A 21,331-nucleotide genomic window follows, 5' to 3' on the forward strand; every position below is an offset into this window, starting at 1 on the left:
TCTAAGTAGGCAATATGAGACAGAGAATAGTTTGAGTTTTTTGAGTCTGTCCATACAGGACAAGTTTTTAAGGCCTAGGATCCACTTGTGAGGTACTTTTGTGGCCATTCCAGTTGTTGCAGGTGTCTAGTGAGGTGCATGCCAAATGGGACATTGTACTCAATGATTGGCCTAATGAGGGAAGTGTACAGGGGGACAATGACCTCTTTCTTCCTGGATGCAAAACCCTTAGTAATGAGCTGTGCCACATAGAAGGACTTTCTGACCACAGTGGCAATGCATTGATCAAAAGAGAGGTTGCTGTCAACCTGTGTTCCCAGATCTCTTATAACGACCTCTGTGTTCAGTGGACTACCATCTATGTGGTGATTCATGGGAACTGGGTTTTTACCAAAGGGGAGAATGACACATTTTTTTGGCATTGAGCTTAAGGCCATGGTTCTGACACCAGTTGTTGGTATCAGTGAGGCAATTGTTTAAGATGTCAGCATCACTTGGGGTGTTAATAATAGCTCTCAACTTGCAATAGTCTGCAAACTTTGTCAGCCAGAGTCCCTTCATGTTGGCCTGGACTTCAAAGAAGTAGATACCAAACAGGAGAGGACCCAAGACAAAATCCTATGGGACTCCACTCGTGACTAGTCGGCAGTCTGACTTGGAGTTAACTACTTTCACACTGCGGGTTCTATCTGTGAGCCAGTTTGCAACCACCCTAGTGATATAGGGGATGATGCCTAGCTTAGTGAGTTTTTCAGTGATTCCTGAGTGGGGAATGGTATCAAAAGCCTTGGTCAGATCAAGGTAGGCTGTATGAATGAACCACCTTGCCTTCATCCACAGCTCTGGTGACTGACTCAAAGAAGTCGACCAAGTTGAGCAAGCATGATCTACCCTTCACAAAACCAAACTGTGTGGGATCCAGAATTTGGAGATTCCCTATATCCTTGTTTATTAGGTCCATGATGATGCATTCCATATCTTTGCATATCAGACTTGTCAGGCTAATGGGGCAATAGCTCCCAGGGTCTATAGTCGCTCCTCCTTTGTGGAGAGGGATGACTGTAGCAGTGCGCCATTTGGTAGGGACAAAGCCTGAGGTGAGGCTGTGATTGAACAGGGCACACAGGTGAGATGCCAGTTCACTCTGCAGTTCATGTAGAACACAGCCAGGGATATTGTCAGGTCCCATAGAAGCTGTATTCTTGGCCTTGGAAAGTGCTGTTTTAACCTGTGCAGCAGTAATACTGGGTGTCTGGAAAGCTACTGGTATTGTGATTGGTTCTTTGGGGGAACGGGTAAAGTTGGCACTGAATCTGTCAGCCAGTATACTGGCAATATCTGTTGGCTCGGTATAGGAGGTACCATTGTGCAGTAGCTCAAAGCAAATCTGGGTATTGCTGTGGAGATTCTTTTCATAACTACAGAAGGGCTTGTGGTTGTCTTTACTATCTGCTGAAATTCTGTTTTCATAGCTAGTATTACAGGATTTGATGAGGGATTTCAACTTTTTGTTGAGGCTGATAAGGGAGTTTTTCTAGTCTTGGGACTTCACTTTATTCCGCATCAGTTTCCGCCTTCTGTTGTAGAGTTTGTTTATGGCAGAGGACCGCCAGATTGGCTTCCTTTTTTTGGAGGAGAGCATTTTAGTTCTATTGGGTATGGCGAGATCCATGCATTTGTGTACGTGGTTATACAGTACACTGGTGCATAATTTGGTAGTCATGCAACTATTTTCATTTGCATGGGTGCTGTGAAATTAGCCACCTCTGTTTTCAGGAGTCCAAAGTTAGCTTTCAAAAAGTTTTTCATGGTGGTTACCTTTGCGGGTGGGAACGATGTGGATTTCCAAAGTGATTAGTTTGTGGTTGGATCTAACCAGGGAGGAGCTGTCTATTGGTGTAGAGCAACGGTAACTCATGTTTGTAATTACCAGATCAAGGATGTTGCTACCTCTAGTGGGGGGTAAGAACAAGCTGGTCCAGAGCACTGGAATTAATGAACTCCAGGAAATGTTGGGCAAGTGTATTGGTACATGAGTAGTTTTCCCAGTTCATGGAGGGGTAGTTGAAGTTGCCTAGTAAGAGAGAGTTAGGTTGGACCCTAATAGTCTTCAGGATGCTTAAGAACATTGAGTGTGAGTCCTGGGACATGGTTGGGGACCTTTGGCAGGTTACGACCTGAATCTCTGTCTTTACCCAGTGTTAGCTGCACCTGAAGTATCTGTAATGCATTATGTTGGGCTACCAGTCTGGAGGTGAGCACATCCTTTATGAATATGGAAACAGCACTGGCTTTGGAGCTTTGGTACAAGTTCTGGGGCTGAAAGGTGTGAAATGAGTTATAGCCTGGTAGTACAGGGGTGCTTACTGCTGCCTTGAACCAGGTCTCTATTCCAGCACAAATGTCGATGTTCTCCATTTTAAGGAGTGCTTCAAGTGAGTGCATTTTGAGATTTAGACTTGTAGCATTGAGTAGCATGACCCTCAGATTGCATTTGTTTGTAGCTGTTATAGTGGTAATTTGGTCTTTGGAACACTGCCTAGGGGTGGCAAAAGCCTTGGCCAATATCCGGAAGCCCAGGGGGTGACAGTTGCAGGCCATCTCTGGCAAAGCATCGATGTCTGTAAGTCATATCATCCCAGGCAGACAGATACTGGATCCCCTCAGAATGACACCAGAAACTTAGCCAATTGTTGAAATCAGTCATTTTCTGCTTGTACTGTGGTATCATTCTGGGTGATGGTAGAATAATGCTCAGAGCTAGGGTCATACCCACCTGGGCTACATAATCTGAGAGCTCCTCCATGTCTCTTTTCATGTATTCCAGGGAGATACATCTCAGGTCATTCACACCCACATGTACAATAACAGAGTCATATTTGTACCTGTTGTTGAGGAACCTGAGTGCATGCATTATGTGGTGGATCCTGGCACCAGACAGGCAGCCCACTGTTACTTTCTCCCTATTCAGCCTAGTGAGTGGGACATCACTGTGCCTCACTATCGAGTCACCTATAACTAGTGTGTCGGGCATGCTGTTTTGCCTTAGGCACTTTGGTTGAGTGGTACACTGTTTAGGAGAGTTATCTGTCTTGTGATTAGTGTTGTGCTATAGTGGTCGAGTGTGTTTCAGCCTTAGAAGTCTCAGCTGCTTGGGTAGATTTTTATTGAGAGCCTCCATGAAGGTGGGTGTGTGGTTTGTGTTTTTATGTGTAGGCAGTGCTGGTGTGTGTTCGGGAGAGCTGTGTGTTTCATGTGGTGTGGTGCAAGTGTTGACCTTCTCCTCTTGACCAGCTATTGCGGTCTTGGCTGGAGAGTGTGTGGCTTCCAGTTTGGGTATATAAGTTCTTCTCTTGCAAGTCTGAATGTTGGGAGGTAAGAGGAGACAGTGTAAATGAGGCAGCTGCTACATTGCCTCAGGATGTCCAAGTTCACCAGGTTAATAGGAGAAAGCTCAGGGAACTGACCTTTAGACATGCCTAGTGGGGTGGGCATTGATAATAAATGCTGGATCTGTTTCCTTGTAGACCATTTAGTGCTGGTAGCACTTTTATGTGCTACAATAATTGCTACAAGAAGTCTGGTAAAGTGCAGGAGAGGAGAGAACTAGTAGATCTAAGGGAAAAATTGAAGAGCAGACTTTAGCACCGCTCAGAAGCTTACAAACAGTCCTGGATACAGCAAGTCTGAATCTAGACTAGACTAGTTACAGGAAATGCGGGAAACAAGTGCAAATGTGGGCTTTTAAACCAGAAAGTTGAAAGAGATGGAAAAACTTCCCAAACGGCCAATAACTGGTATTTCTTTTGCCAGAAACCACTCCTTATGTGGTAGATAGGCTACCTAGTGCTTACCACTCCCACTGATAAGCTAGAAGGCTTCCCTCCAACACAGAAAGGATTGGGGGTGCTCAGGAGCTTACAGACAGTCCTGGGTACAGCAATGAAAGGATGTTTTGGTAAGTAAATTAGGACACAGTAATTATTTAGTCAATCAGAAAAATATAGTGAGATTAATTAAGTATTGTTTTTCTGTATCTGTGTGAACCTTTCCATTTGTGCTATTTTTAATATTTCCTGTGATTGACACTCTGGTGTTTATTGTAAATAGATTTTTAGTACTTTCATATTCATAGGTTCATAGGTAGGTACAAGGCTATCTGCCCGAGGGCATTTATAAGCCTAGCCAGAGTGTGTCGGCTTTCGCCGCCCCATTGATTAATTAACTGATCCTCTGTCAAGCAGAGTCAATGAAGTGATCCCAGGGATGTATTTTCTGTTACCCATCCACTCGTCAAAGTTTCTCTTGAAGAGTGTTAGTGAGGGGCTCTGCCTGATGTAATTTGGAATTTTGTTCCAAAGCACGGGGAGTCTCTGTGACAAGAATCTATTCCTCTATCATGTTCTATTTATTGTTTTGGTGAGGTTTAGCTCACTAGAACGTGTTGCTCGCAGTGACTTGGATTTCTTTAGGTGAAGCATGTCCATCAATTCTGAGTTGGACATGGCTTTGTAAGTCAGGCAGAGATCACCTCTGAGTAAGCGATATGCCACTGAGTACAGCCGGAGTTTTTTCAGTTGGGCTGCATAGGACATATGTTTGAGACCAGTAATCCTCTTGTTGATGTACTTTTGTGGTCTTTCCAGCTGTTGGAAGTGTCTTGTGAGGTACATCACAAATGGGTAATTGTACTCTATGATGGGTCTAATGAGTGACAAGTAGAGGGGCACTATAACCTCTTTATTTCTAGATGCGAACCCTTTAGTAATTAGATGGGCCACATAGAAGGATTTCCTAATTACTTTGGCAATATGATTGTCAAAGGAGAGATTACTATCTACCTGGGTCCCCAGATCTCTTATTACCTCTTCTGTATTAAGGGGGCTGTCAACTATGTGGTAATTCATGGATATTTTGTTTTTCCCAAACAGGATGACTATGCATTTTTTAGCATTTAGCTTGAGGCCATGACTTTGTCACCAGGTGTCCGTCTCAGTAAGGCCCTTTTGGAGGATGTCCATGTCAGCTGGAGAGTCAATTATGGCTCCCAGTTTGCAGTCATCAGCGAACTTGGTTAGCCATAGCCCTCCTGTGTTTACCTGTACTTTTGAGAAGTACATGCTGAACAGTAGGGGTTCCAGGACTGAGCTTTGCAGGACACCACTTGTGACTGGTTTATAGTCTAACCTGGAGCCCGCTATTCTTACCGTGTGAGTTCTGTCTGTAAGCCAGTTGGCAACCCATCTCATGACGTAGGGGTTTATGTCCAGGCTAGTGAGTTTTTCTGTAATACCTGAGTGAGGAATTGTGTTAAAAGCCTTGGCGAGGTCAAGGTAGGCAGCGTGAACCACCTTTCCCTCATCTATGGCCTTGGTGACTGTCTCAAAGAAGTTAACCAGGTTTAGTAGGCATGATCTGCCCTTAACAAAGCCAAACTGGAAATAAAATGTTCTTTTATTATTTATTATTACATATATTTAAACTTTTCATTGTGGATGATCTTTTAGAGAATATTTTAACATTTGAGAGTATTTATATTCATTTGGGTACACTGTGGCTGCTCCTGAAAGCCTTGCTGTTTGGTCAACATTACCATGGGTGTTAGTATTAATTTCACTCAGTATAATTGGGTAGCCTTGTAGCAGCCTTAAAGTAGCACCAGTGGCAATGAATCTACTTTATAGTCTGGGTAGTGGGGGGCATAACTGGTAGATTTGTGCCAGCCTTTCCCAGGTGTGTGTGTGTGTGTGTGTGTGTGTGTGTGTGTGTGTGTGTGTGTGTGTGTGTCTGTGAAAATCAAATCTCAAAGAGTATGTGTGTGTTTGTGTCAGCAGAGACACAGAGCACTGGTTTCACAGAGAGAGTGGTGGAGGACTTGCCTTGAAATACTCGGCTAAGGACTCAACTCTACAGCTGTGTCAGTGGAGAGTCTTATTTGAGGCCTGAAGAGAAAGAGGGAAACCCAGCCTCAGGATGGGACTGTGTTCCCTTTCTGCTCTTAAGGGAAATTGTTCTTGGTGCAGTGAGCTGCATCTATAAATACTGTTTGTATTTTTGCTCCAAGTGAACATCCCTCACTGGTGGCAGTTGTGAGGATTGAGGCTTCTTGATTACTGGCCCAGAGCAGGGATGTCACACATGCCACACATGCACGCGCGCACACGCGCACACACACACACACACACACACACACACACACACACACACACACACAAACACGCACACACACACAAACACACACACACACACACACACGGGCGCATGCGCGCATGCCACACTTGATGTTTACCAGTTCACTTATAGCATGCCTTTGGGGCACAGAAGGAAACCAAGGCAATCAGCACAAACTGACACTGACACAGGGATGAATGAATACTGCCCTGTGTTGCATAAGACATTTTTCATGATAAAGTTTCCAACTTCTGGACCTGTGGACAGATGCTGCCCTGTTTACAGATTGGCATTTTCCAGATCATGTCTTCATTACTAATGCTATCAGTAACAGCTAGTACATTTGGTTACTTTGACCTGTAGGACTTCTTGTGTCTGTGAGCTAGTCATATCAGTCTTTCTCACTGTTGCAGTAAGACTGGTTGCAGTTGCTGTGTCCAACACTTCTGTGTGTTGGATCGCAATTGCCCTGTCAGTGCTAGTATCATCAAGTACGCAATGCACACGAATATTGTTACTTCACAATAACCTCAACCTTTTTTATTACTTCTGATGTAGTTCATTCAGTGGTGGCAGGTATGGAGGCAGATATATGTATATATGTGTGTATATGTGTATACATTTACACACACACACATATATATATATATATATATATATATATAGATATGTGTGTGTGTGTGTGTGTGTGTGTATGTGTGTGTGTATACATATATATATGCCTTCTTACATCTGGCATTTTGCCAGTAACAATATATAGACTCTAACTTAAATCTAGTTTTATTCTGCATGTGAGCTTTTGCTATCTGTTTGTAGTATACTGCCCTGATCAACACTGTTGTCATAATAGTTAAGGTCTTTGGCACCCATACACAAGATGTAAGGTTTCAGCCTGACCTCCAGCCAATGCTTGTATGGAGTTTGTATGCTCTCCCCATGTTTCGCTAGGCTTCCACCCAAAACATGCTTGGTCTTTCCAACTCAAACTCACCCAAAACTAAATCAAATCATAAGCAGTAGCACAGACTCTAGGTGGTGCCTATTGGAGGAAGAGTTGTATAACTATGGTGCACAGTATCCCATTGGTGGACATCACCTTGTTAAGTGCTGGCAGTTAAGTCCCTATTGTGTATATATCACTATCAAAAAAAGCAGCTCTAGCTCAAACTCCGAACTCCACAAATACAGTAAAAAGCAGAAGAAGCTTCAGGAAAACCAAATTTAATAGCCACAAGGTTAGCGCTTTCTGATGAAATCTCCTTTGGAAGTGTAGAGAGACAAAAGCGCTAACCTTGTGGCTATTAAATTTGGTTTTCCTGAAGCTTCTTCTTCTTTTTACTGTATGTGTATACATCACTATGTTTCGTGCTGGGTAGTTAACTCCCCATTGTGTGTATATCACCTAGTTAAGTGCTGGGTGATTAAATCCCCATTGAGTGGACATCACCAAGTTAAGCACTGTGTGATTAACTTCTAATTGTGTGAACAACATAACTTCTTATTGTGTGAACAGAATTTAGTTATGTGTGGGATAATTAACTCCCAATAGTGTGGACTTCACCTAGTTAAGTGCTGGGGGATTAACTCCCCTTTGTGTGGTAATTTTTTTTTGCTCATTGCTGAGTTTGAAGATGAAGTACTACTTTTGGTAACTATTCACGGGTGAGTGGTTAGTACATTCCTTACATCCAACATCCATTACATCCTGCATTCCTTACATACAACATCCCTTACATCCAATAGCCCTTATATCCTTTCCTCTCACAAAAACAGGGAAACCCAAAAAACAACCTGTCTTAAATCTGATGCTTTGTAAACACACACACACGTGCATGCACGTGCACACACACACACACACACACACACACACACACACACACACACACACACACACGAACACACATTTCATTAACTGAATCCCAACACTGCACATCCATCAGGATGTATAATTATTGCATACTATTCTGCCAAACAATTATTAGTGCAGACCAAACTGACTAAAATAATACAAATCTAGCATTCATCATAATAGCCAATGTTTAACCTAATTTCTCCTACTGTAATCTTGATTTCCTCCCTCCCTTTTCTTGCTATTGTTTCTGTCTTCATGACACCTTTGTAATATATGCCAGTAGTTATAAGCCTTTTACATTACAGTTGGGAAAACCCCATCTTATCATCAAGTCCCATTTCATTGGGTTTTGCTAGTCACTCTCCATCATGTTACGTGGTGCTGAGCATCATAGGTTCATAGGTAGGTACTAAGCTATCGGCCCAAGGGCCTACGTAAGCCTAGCCAGCAAGGTTACGCCACCCAAGAAAGTTATTTTCCTGTGCCACTGTCCAGCAGAGACACAGAAGTGATCCCCGGGGTGTATTTCCTATTTCCCATCCACTCATCAAGATTTTTCTTGAAGAGTGCTAATGAAGAACTTTGCTTGACATAGATGGGTAGCTTGTTCCAGAGTATGGGAAGTCTCTGGGACAGGAATCTATCCCTCCAGCATGTCCTGTTTATTGTGGTGACAAGGTTTAGGTTCCTAGAGTGTGTAGCTCGGAGGGATTGGGATTTCTTTAGGTGTAGCATGTCCAACAACTCTGGGTTCGACATAGCTTTATATGTTAGGCAGAGATCACCTCGGAGTAGGCAATATGCTACGGAATAAAGCTGGAGTTTTTTGAGGCGGTCAGTGTAGGGCATTTGTTTGAGGCCAGTAATCCTCTTTGCGAGGTACTTCTGTGGCCTTTCCAGCTGCTGCAGATGTCTTGTGAGGTACATTCCAAAAGGGGCATTGTACTCTATAATGTTCTAATGAATGACGAGTAGAGGGGAACAAAGACCTCTTTTTTCCTGGATGACAACGCTTTTATGATGAGGTGTGCCACGTAGAAGGACTTCCTGACTACTGTGGTGATGTGACTATCAAAGGAGAGACTACTGTCCACCTGGGTCCCAAGGTCTCTTATCATGCATTTGGTGTTAAGTAGATTGCTGTCTATGTGGTAGTTCATGGGTACAGAGTTTTTACCAAAGGGGATGACACTGCACTTTTTGGCATATGTATTCATCTTTTTTAAAATGCTGTAGTGCCAGGGGAAAGGACTACTCGTTTTTTGCAGACTGCAGATTGTGTCCCTTCTCTGTGATTCTCTGACCCCTGAGTCAGTAGAAGATGTAGCAGAGGGTGTGGCGGTATAGCCATATACTGTAGCATGGGGGTGAGTTATTGTGGGCATTTTTTAGGGGATGAGGAGTTTATGCTGTACTTTAGTTCCATTTTCTGCAACCAGGAGTTGAAGCACCAGTTAAAATTCAAAGCACATAATTGTGATCCTTAGAGCTACAGAAGTGTGGGTGTGAATGGGAAAGGATATGTAAAAAGCCTAATGATGACTCATCTCTGAGTATTACCCCTAGTCGAGTAAGATTACACTTAGTGAATATCTAAGCAGTAGAAGTGCAATAGGTAAAACACTGCCAGAATACACAACAGTGGCTTTTAGAATTTGCTGTTTTATTTACTCAGTGACATTTTATTGTTTGATATAACGGGCCTGTCAGTATCAGGTCTTAATAGCCGTGACATCAATTCATTGGGTATCATCAGCATGGGGTAGCCTGTGACAGTTGAATTCTTGCCCAAATACTGATGGATTTTAACATTTTGATGTCATGATGTTTTCTCTTGACTCTGAACATATCAAGGGTCATGATATAGAAAAAATCTGTTGTAGTAGTTAAGGACACTTACTTGTAGTCCATATATGTTTAGCTTCCTAAATTAGGTATGGTTCTTAAATTACATGCTGTCTACGGTCAGGGAGACTATACAATGGTGTAAACTTCACTTTACAATGTTACAATTAAACAGCTAAGAGCCGGTGCAACAAAAAACACCACAGACTGACCTGCTCACATATGCTGATTTATTTATTTATTTATTTTTTCATTTATGGAGGTTGATATTATTTCTAGCAAGCAATATTTCCCGGTATATCATTTGCACTTTTGTAGGACTTGCCTCTGAAAATCTAGACCTGTTTGATGAATAGTCTCCTGGGCTTGTGACTGGCAGTTTAGGCAGACTATGAGAAGCTGTCAGATGTGAGTAGCATCAGGTGATTAAAGCTAGCTGGTATGACCTTGGTGGATCTTAGTATCCATGAGTAATTATGGCAAAGAGAGAAATGAACTCGAACATCTACTATTATGGTAAGTGCCTCATACAACCTGTGCTCTCCTACTTTTTTAATTGTAAATTATGTAGATATCTTCCAGGTTCAGTTACGCTTTCCTGTAGTAAAAATAAATACATTCCACTTTTCCTGCATCAAAGTAATATCTGATTGTGGACAAGACTAGAATTAAGGAATAAATAAGACACAAATACATACGCACACACACACACACACACACACACACACACACACACACACACACACACACACACACATGCACGCACACACACACACACACACACACACACACACACACACACACACACACACACACACACACACACACACACACTGCTGTAAACATTGTTCTGTTTACCTGCATTTTCCTCTGATCACATTTTTGTATGTTCACCACATATAAATATTCAATATGAAACCTAGCAATTTAATACCAAATGAAGAACCTAATAAAATTAAACAGTGGATTGTTATTGTATTCCTCCCTAATTGTAGCTTTATGCAGTTTTTGTTACAATTATTTAATGTCATAAAAAAGAATTACAGAAGAGAAACTGCATATTTACTCATCAGAAGAAGATGAACTGTGTAGTAACAACTTCTGCTTTTAGGGTCTGTAACCACTAGCCATTATCACGAATCTTCAGGAACCTTGTGCTTATGATGTCAATGTATTCTAAGACTGCTGTGAATCATGAATTGCTTTCCACAGGTAAGCCTTACACTTGAGGCTTCTTTATATTACACACTATGTTCCAGGTACTTGGAATATATTATCACCCACCAGCATAGAATGCGTGCTAACCTGGCTGATATACTAGAGATAAATCTCTGAATGTATTCTCCCTCAGTATAGGCATCTTCACTCTGCTAAATTACTCATTGTGGTATCCTGACTGTTTTGAGTTAATGTCCACGCTCTATTCAACACGACTCCCTAAAATGGTTCTGTATCTTAATGCCTGCACAATGTGACTACATTGTTTGTGACAATTTTGTAATTGTACCATCTCTTTAATGCCTGTGCCATCAATGCCTTGTACATATTTATCTACCTGTTTTGCCTTCTGTAAAAGATCCCAGGTCATGGCTAAAAAAGGTACCCAGATCAGTTCACACACCTGTTTAAGAAATTAAAAATAAATAAATAAAATAAAAACTAATAGGAGTTAATCATTTATCTTTGTATATAGTTTTAACTGTTTAGTACAAAGCAAATAGATTTCTACCATGCTGTTATGAGGTGAAGCTTTCTGTTACATCTCTGGAGAGGAACTCAGCCTGACGTCTGAAGTCACTCAAGTCTGCTAATGAAAACTTTGCATTCTCTGTGTTTCTTTTGATTAGACTTCCTTGGCATAAAGATAAACCTTCCCTTCTCCCTTTTCAACTACTCACATTATATCCTACATTTTTTCTTTTGTATCGCATTTCATTGCAGGTATGTGCTACCTCATACAAACATATTCAAAGAATAATTTAAAACTGCATGGATACAGTAGGCATTGTAACAGAGGTTTAATAAAAATAAATAAGCTTTTGTCTCTACAGTGTTCCAAGCACCTTCAATATGTTTGCAAAAAATGTGCATTGCTTCCATGTTATTTAAGCAACAAATAATAATCAGAACCAATGCCTTAGTTCAACAGTGACTATAATATTTATGTTGGCTAGCTGTAGATTATCACTTGCATGTTTTTTCGGAAAAAAAAAAAGTCCTGGAGTATTTGTTCAACATTTTATTATGGAACATAATTGCTTAAGGCAAGTAGTGCTGTTTACATCCATGGTCATTTATTTATCAGAACTAAGCTGGTACACATTTAAGAGGGGTTGTTAAGAACGTCAACTGTTTGTTTCACTTGGTAGCATTTCTTATTTCAAAGTTTTCTAAATGTTTTTTTTTCATCTCAATTTCTACTGTGTATTACTGTGATCCATGTGGGTGCTGGACAGTCACTCTGTGGGACACATATGTCTAGCTGCCTTAGTTTAAAATTCCAACACATGAAAGCTTCAGAGCACTTTTTGTTTTGGCTTCCCTCCATCCTGTACTTCAACACAAAATTCAGATTTGCTGTGACTAAGAACAATGCAAGACCTGATATGCCACGGTGTGCAGATTTAATCATTAACATGGCTCAACTGACTATTAACAGTTTCACCAACAGCCACACTTTACTCACACAACCTTCAATGCTCATTTGTCCTTGTTTTACTTTAGGAGGTGACCGAGAACGGATGACTGCCAATCATGAAACGTACCTGCTCATGGCAAACACACAGAATGACATGGAGGACTGGGTGAAAACAATACGTAGAGTCATCTGGGCACCATTTGGTGGAGGTAAGTCATTTTTAAATTGAAACACACACAGTTCACTCAGTTATGTTCTACAAGCTGTGTTTCTGGTATTAGCCCCATATAGATACAGTATCCTAGCTTAATGCAGTACTGGTTTAGCTCAGTTATACTGTTAGCTTATTGAAATGTATAATGGATAAGTTGCTCAGTTTCTCACTGACATGTAAAGAGACCATCTGTGAATATAAGAGTTCCATATTTTTTCCTTTGCTAAATCATGTCTTCTTGTCTTATTTGACACTATATCTTACAGCTGTGGAACTCACCCTGGCTTTTATGTACAGCATCAGAGCCTAACATGGCATAGCACATTATGTCATAGTACATTACTGAGCAGGTTAGTCATCTTTGCATGGAACTATCTGGTAGTTATGCTGTGAGCAGCCAAAATGAGGCCTGGGGAGGACTAGGTGTTATATGGCAGGCATTCCCCTCAGACTCCACAGCATGGGAAGTGGTTTTAGTGAACTTCATCCTCAGGTCTGTGTGCCCCCTGCAGGTACACAAAGGAATAGCAGCCAAACATCCCATCTCAGGGCAGCATTGTCATCTATGTGCTAACCATCCAGTCTCTGCCAAGGGGCAGCCAATGGGCAGTGTCTTCTTTACCATCCTTCCCCAGAAGATGACAGGCTGTTTCCTTAAATTCACATCTGACTGGCTTCTCAGATGCTGCTGCAAGGTGGTGATAATGTGTTAAAAAGTTTTTCTTTTTTTTGTATCCAAAATTAATACAAAATTTGCCAGTGCTCTTATTGTCAGGTAGTCAGTTGCTAGGAATAAGACAGGGATTAGAAAAAAAAAAAACTGACCTCATTAATTAATTCAGTAATTCAGATAATAGCTTAAAAGACACCATGGCCACTGCCAACAAAAGACAAAACATCATCTGAAAGCTCAGCTTTAACAAATTCAATATAACAATTGTAGAGTTGTCTACAATGTGTCCTTATATCATGCCACATATTTTAGCAAAAGATTATTGCTTCTTTTACATTTGTTTTTTTTTTCTCTACTACAGTAGTGTCCTTCTTGTACACCCCCCCCCCCCCCAAATTCCTGGAACTTCTAAGCTGCCTAAGCCATGCTAAATTATTAATCAAGGTGTCTGACTGAAAATAGCCTCAAGCTTTTTTGTTGAAAGAGTGTATGATATTTTAGTCCTTCTCCTCTGACATCTGGGATGGATAAGATGCTGGATGTGTGCTGCTTGTGGTACATGAAATCCCTGGATCATCATTTATGTTCTTTTAATATACATTTAGGCACAGGCTTAAAAGAAGACACAGCAGACTTCATATTCATATACCTAAAATGTCCACATTGTCTGTTCACAATATAATTGTCTCTCCAAAAGAAATATTTAATTTGTACCATGTGTGCTATTTTTAATGACCCTCATAATTATTACAATCTCTCTGAAGTGTATACATTTTGCCCACTTTAGCAAGTGCAGCTGTCTAGGTACATCCTCATTTTGAATGATGTAGTCCTGCATTTTAGTGATGTAATATGGGAATAAACAGTTTGTAGTTTCTGTAAGATGTGTTATCAGTGTATCCCATTTTTATAATAAATGTCTAGATCTCTGGGAAATTTTGTCATACAAAGTTTCACCCAAAAGTAAAATGACTATGACCAAAGGGAAGTGTGGTAAATGAAACACTTGTAAGCATTGTGCTCTGTGAATCTGAATTTAGAATTAATGCTAGATTACATCACCTTAATGACTATTATACATGTAAATCTAGTAGGCTGGTGTATAGAATAAAATGCAACTGTCCAAATGATGTTATGTTGGACAGACTAAAAGTCAAGTTAAGGTGTTTATACAAGAGCATTTTTCTGGCATTAGGAATGCAAATTTAGTTGACTCTGCTGCTTTTCATGGGCTATAATATCATGACAATAATGTAAGTGATTTTTCAAGACATTGTGATATCAGGTATTTATATGCATGGGTATGTGCTTTAAATGTATTAGATGCCAAAATGATAATGAAGTTTAGAACAATGCCGTCATTTTATGGTTTGAATAATGAGTTGCTTAGCTGTGTTTGATTTAATGATATGAAAACGTTAAGGGTATGTCACTTTAAGTGTTTGGTTATCTACTTAAATGTATGATTAATTAGTTGTAATCATATGTATTTATGTAAAGTCTTACTCTTGTATGTGGCTTGACTCCCCTAAAAAGGAATTAGAGAAGGGGAGAATATTATTTTCCATTTTCACTAGCTTGCTTTGTTAAATGGTGTTCATATTATATATATTTTTTTGGATTTTGGTGTGTTTTATGTCATCATCAGATTTCAGCACATAAAGTGAAACAGGCTACAGCAAAATCAATCAGTCACACTGCTATTTATACCTCTCAGCTGTACAGATTTGCACAGAATGTCCTGATTTTTGCCTCAAATTTTTGGTCCATTTTTTCATAAAATTGTGTTTTTCTGGCAAAGTAGTGGCAAATCATTAAAGATTGAATTTAGAAAATAATGAGACATTTGAGTTTCAGACTTTGTATCTTTCAGAAAATTCATGCTAATACAAAACCTGTTATTCTATCAACTTTTTAAGTTTGTAAGAGCAATATTTAAAAATTGTCCCTATTTTTGGGTCTTTGTCTCACTTTTATTTATGGCTTTGTCCAGATTTCTTGCTTAAGAGGTTGAGAGGTATGGTCACACAGTCAGGCAATCAGACAACAAATCATAAATAACTAAATTCATTTATATTCAAATAAAAAGTAACACTTGAGATATGTAACAAGATAGTACTCATAATAAAGTGTCTAACAACTGGCATACAGTGTAATAACACAGATATAACAGTGTGCTAAACAGCTGTCTACAATACAATAATCTATATTAGGAAGAAAAGCAGGAGCATGTGATGTGAGTCACTACAATTATATCCTACAGTAAAGTGTATTAGTTTAGCTGGAATGAAAAATGCTCATTGACCTTATGAACTTCTCAGCAATAGTGGGGCCTCCACCTAGTTGTGAGACTAGGTAATGCATGTAATACCTGGTCGAAAACTAGACTGTCTGCAGTACTAAATTGCATGCACAGGTGGAGCTGTACTGCAGGTTTTGGGGGTTGAGGTGAGAGCCTGCAACCATGAGCATGCACATTTTAGTTTAGTATGAGCTGTTCCTCAAAATTCCTGTATGGATGGCTTGCAGAGTACTATTTTTAAAGGTAGATTTAATTCCCTGGTAGGCTAGTGGCGCCACAAGCTTGACCATCATTTTGGATAGGAGAATGCAGGTATTATGGTCATACTGCCCTATTGGTGGAACTCCTGCTCTAGACAGCCTCATCACCATACAGCTCCATCTGTATGTCAGACCTGACTACACTGCCTGTTATACTAAATCTGACATGCAGTAGGAGCTGCTGTGTCAGAAAACATCAGTTGGACTCAGCAGTTCCACAGAGTCATAGGTAGGTACTAGGCTATCGGCCCTAGGGCCTATACAAGACTAGCCAAAAAATGTACCCTGGCTTTCGCCACCCAAGCAAATTATTTTCCTGTGCCCCTGTCGAGCAGAGCCACAGAGACGATCCCCGGGGTGACTTTCCTATTTCCCATCCAATCATCAAGATTTTTCTTGAAGAGTGCTAATGAGGAGCTTTGTTTGATATAGATAGGTAGTTTGTTCCAGAGTATGGGAAGTCTCTGGGACAGGAATCTATCCTTCCAGCATGTTCTGCTTATTGTGATGACAAGGTTTAGGTCCCTAGAGCGTGTACCTTGGAGGGATTGGGATTTCTTTAAGTGGAGCATGTTCAACAGCTCTGGGTTTGATATTGCTTTGTATTTTAGGCAGAGATTGCCACTGAGTAAGCGATATGCGATGGAGTAAAGCTGGAGTTTTTTGAGACGGTCTGCATAGGGCATCTGTTTGAGGCCAGTAATCCTCTTTGTGAGATATTTCTGCGGCCTTTCCAGTTGTTGTAGATGTCTTGTGAGGTACATACCAAAAGCAGCATTGTACTCTATAATGGGTCTAATGAGTGACGAGTAGAGGGGAGCAATGACCTCTTTTTTCCTGGATGAGAAACCTTTTGTGATGAGGTGTGCCACATAGAAGGATTTCCTGACTACTGTGGCAATGTGATTATCAAAGGAGAGACTACTGCCCACCTGTGTCCCAAGGTCTCTTATCACACTTTCAGTGTTAAGTAGACTACCATGTGGTAGCTCATGGGTACAGAGTTTTTACCAAAGGGGATGACAATACACTTTTTGGCATAGAGCTTGAGGCCATGGCTTTGAGACCAGGCATATGTCTCAGTGAGGCCCTTTTGTAGGATGTCCACATCGTTATGAGTTTCAATTATGGCTCCTAGTTTGCAGTCATCTGCAAACTTCATTAGCCAAAGACCTTCTGTGTTAGCCTGTACTTCAGAAAAGTAGATACCAAACAGGAGTGGACCCAGGACTGAACCCTGTAGTACTCCACTTGTCAGTGGTCTGAAGTCGGATTTGGAGTCTGCTACTTTCACAGTCTGGGTTCTGTCAGTGAGCCAGTTGGCAACCCATCTTGTGACGTAGGGATGTATACCTAGTTCAGTGAGTTTATCTATAATTCCAGGTGGGGGATGGTGTTAAAAGCCTAGGTGAGATCCTTACCCTCGTCTACAGCTTTGGTGACCGCTTCAAAGAAGTCAATCAGGTTTAGGAGACATAATCTGCCTTTTACAATCCCAAACTGGGTGGGGTCCAGAGTTTGGAGATTACCAATGTCTTTGTTTATAAGTTCCATGATGATACATTCCATGGCCTTGCAGACCAGGCTCATTAGGCTAATGGGGCGGTTGTTCCTGGGGTCCGCGGTGGCTCCCCTTTTGTGGAGTGGGATAACCGTCGCTGTGCGCCATTCAGTGAGCACAAAGCCTGAGGTGAAGTTATGATTGAACATGGTGCTTAGGTGTGGTGCCAGTTCATTCTGTAGTCCATGCAGAATGCAGCCTGGGATGTTGTCAGGTTCCATGGATGCTGTGGTCTTGGCTTTGGAGAGTGTGGTTTTTACCTGTGCAGCCGTGATTACAGGAACTTTGCATTCTTCCGGTATAGAGATGGGCCCTTTAGGGGGTGGGGGGTAAAGTTAGCACTGAACCTATCTGCCAGGATTTTGGCACTGTCAGTTGGTTCTGTATATTTAGTGCCATTGTGCTGTAACTCAGGGCATATCTCAGTGTTGCCATTGAGATTCTTGACATAGCTATAGAATGCTTTGTGGTTGTCTTTAGAATCAGTGGCGATTTTGTTTTCATAGCTAGCTTTGGAGGATTTTATGAGGGATCTCAGCTTCTTACTGAGGCTGACCAGGGAGCTCTTCCAGTCATGGGATTTTACTCTTTTTTGCAACAGTTTCTTTCTTCTGTTGTAGAGTTTGTTTATGGTGGGGGACCACCAGATTGGCTTCCTTTTTTTGGAGGATAGCATTTTGGTTCTGTTAGGGATAGCATGATCCATGCACTTGTGTAAGTGCTTATAAAGTGCATTTGTGTAGGATTCAGCAGTCGTACCTCTATTGTCCGTCTGCATGGGTGTCATGAAATTTGCCACTTCTGTCTTAAGAAGCGTGAAGTTGGCTTTGGAGAAATTTTTTATGGTGGTTACCTTAATGGGGGATGGGGGGGATGTGGATGTCTGGGCTGATTAGCTTGTGGTCAGATCTGACCATTGAGAAATTGACCTCTGGTGTAGAACACCAGTCACCCATGTTGGTAATGACCAGGTCTAGGATATTGCTGCCCCTGGTGGGGGTGTGGATACGTTGATTCAAGGCATTGGAATTTATGAATTCCAGAAAACATTGAGCAAAAGAATTGGTACATGAGTAGTTTTCCCAGTTAATGGTGGGGTAGTTGAAATCACCCATTATTAGGGTGTTGGGCTGTACCCTAATATTTTCTAGTGTATCAAGAATTGAGGAGTGGAAATCCTAGGGCATGGTGGGGGATCTGTAGCAAGTTACAATTTGGATTACGGTCTTGCCCAGAGTAATTTACACTTGGATACTCTCGGATGCATTATGCTGTGCAACTAGCCTGGAGGTGTGGATATCCTTAATGAATATGAACACACCTCCACTTTTAGTGTTTCAATCTTGCTTAGGTGGCCGAAAGGTGTGGTATGATTTATAGACTGGTAATGCAGGGGTGCTCTATAGAGCCTTGAACCAGGTCTCTGTCACTGCACAGATGTCGATGTTCTCCATTTTAAAGAGTGCCTCGAGTGAATGCATTTGAGGTTTAGGCTTCTAGCATTGAGTAGCATTACCCTCAGATTTAACTTGCTTGTACCTGTTACGGTGGTGAATTTATCATTTGAACCTTGCCTAAAAAAGGCACTATAGGGGTGGCAAGAGCCTTAGCCAGTATCCAAAATCCCAAGGGTGACAGGTGTAGGCCATCTCTGGCAAAGCATCGTGGTCTGTTGATCATGTCATCCCAGGCAGACAGATACTGGATCCCCTTAGAATGACACCAGAAGCTTAGCCAATTGTTGAAGTCAATCATTTTGTCCTTGTACTATACTATCATTCTGGGTGATGGCAGGATGGTATTCAAGTCTAGGTTCATACCTGCCTGGGCTACAAGATCAGAAAGTTCCTCCATGTCTCTTTTCATGTAGTCCAGGAAGGTACATCTCAGGTCATTCACACCATCATGGACAATGGCAGAGTCATATTTGTACTTGTTGTGGAGTGATCTGAGTGTGTGCTTTATGTGGCGGATCCTGGCACCTGAGAGGCAGCTGACAGTAACTTTCTCCTTGTTTAGCCTGGTAAGTGGAACATCAGTGTGCCTGACTATAGAGTCACCTATGACTAGAGTGTTGGGTACGTTGTTTTGCCTTATGGGCTGTGGTTGAGTGGTACACTGAGTTTGCGGGCTATTTGTCATTTAGGTTGTGTTGGGGGGGTGGAGGTTGCATGCATTTCTGCTTTGGAGGTCTCTGTTGCTTGAGCAGATTTTTATTGAGAGACTCCCTGAATGTAGGTGTGTGATTTATGTTGCTATGTTTGTGTTTTGGTGGTGTAGGGACTATATGCTGAGCGTGGTGTGGTGCAGGTGTTTACCTTCTACTCTTGACTGTCTAGTCTAGTCTTGGGTGAAGAGAGCTTTGCTTCCAGTTTGGCTATATAAGTGCATCTCTCACAGGTTGTATTGTTGGGTGGTAGGAGGAGAGGGTTGTCTGTGTACATGAGACAATTGCTGCATTGCCCCAAGATACCCAGATTCATCAGGTAGACAGGAGAAAACTCCGGGAGTTGACCCTTAGACATGCCTGGATAGGTGCTTATTTATTAAGTACAAAAACTGTTTTCCTCTAGACAAGTGAGGAAAGTTGAGTGCTGTAGTAATTTGTAGCTTATTAAGTGCTTACAACGAGTTCTGAATAAGTGCTGAGATCAAAGAAACAGATTTGAGTGTGAAAACTAAAAAACTGGCTAGTTCTAAGGGAAAATTTGAAGAGTAGACTTTATGGCACCGGGATAGTTTAACCCTAGCTAAGGGGCAATACATAAAGTGTATTTTTTTTTAATATAACATTAGCAAATGAGCAAACTGATTTAAATAAATTAACCAATAAAAAGCTAAAAACTGAGCCCCCTTCCAGCTGTCTTTGATCAAACTAGTTCTAACTGCACACTCCTGCCACTAGGGTGTAGGGGAACCTTCTCCAAAAAAGAAAAAATATGGTCTGGATTAGTGCTCAAATTATACAAACAAAGCTAGATTCAGCAGGTATGAATTTAGTCTATGCTACAGCAAACAAGGTGTACCAATTTCAGAAAGAAACAGTTCAAATAAGCAGGCACAATAAGCCTTTAACCAGAAACTCCCAGCTCAGAAGGGCAGAATCTACCCTCTCCTCCCACAAGAGTGCAGACCGCGCCGTCTTAATGTGAAATAACTGGCCCAAAGCCCGAGTGCTTAAACCAGAACTAATACACTTTTAGAATAACAGATACCAAGCCTTCAATCAGCAACTCCCAACTTAGAAGGATGTAAGCTACCTGTCTTGCCGCAACAGTGCAGACCACAAACCTTTTTAATGTAAAACAACTGGTCTGAAGCCCAAGTGCTTCAACCAAAGGCTTAGAATAACAGTTACAATTTAATCAGGCTACTAACAAGCAGTAATAAATGCAACAGAATAAATACAACTGAGTACTTTTAAGAACAAGCAACAAAAGCAAAATAAAGTGCAATTTTTTTTAGTAAAGTGCAAGGAGAGAGGAAGGAAGAGCAGAAGAAAAATTCAAGGGGGTTGGCCTTCTCAAATGTTCTCTCTGTATTAAGTAGAGTGAATCCCAGACTGGAAGGGGTATCCCAGATCAAATTTACAGTAGGGGCGGGCAACTGCAAAGCCACCAGCTATAACAACACCACAAGTATAGGGTGGGTGGAGGGGGGAAAACAGTTTCAGGACAGATGAGAAACAAAACAATGCCAGAAAATATATAAAATAATTCAGTCAGGCAAACAATAATTCAGTCAGGCAAAATTAAGACAATGAAGAACTCTGAAAGGTTAAAATGCCAATAAATATACTTATCAATCAGCGATAT

The 21,331-nt window shown here is 41.2% G+C and overlaps 1 protein-coding gene across 6 annotated transcripts in view; it reads left to right on the forward strand.

The window, feature by feature from the left end:
- Nucleotides 1–21,331, forward strand: part of ARHGAP24 (Rho GTPase activating protein 24) — a 2,476,452-nt gene that overhangs the window by 2,068,811 nt on the left and 386,310 nt on the right. For all 6 annotated transcript variants that reach the window (XM_044058912.1, XM_044058914.1, XM_044058911.1 and 3 more), the window contains one exon: nt 12,593–12,715. In XM_044058912.1, coding sequence (XP_043914847.1) covers nt 12,593–12,715 — 123 coding nt within the window. The remainder of the gene's footprint in view (nt 1–12,592; nt 12,716–21,331) is intronic.

The sequence above is a fragment of the Protopterus annectens genome, chromosome 17.part0, assembly GCF_019279795.1.
Source record: "Protopterus annectens isolate FY-2018-M chromosome 17.part0, PAN1.0, whole genome shotgun sequence".
NCBI lineage: Eukaryota > Metazoa > Chordata > Ceratodontiformes > Protopteridae > Protopterus > Protopterus annectens.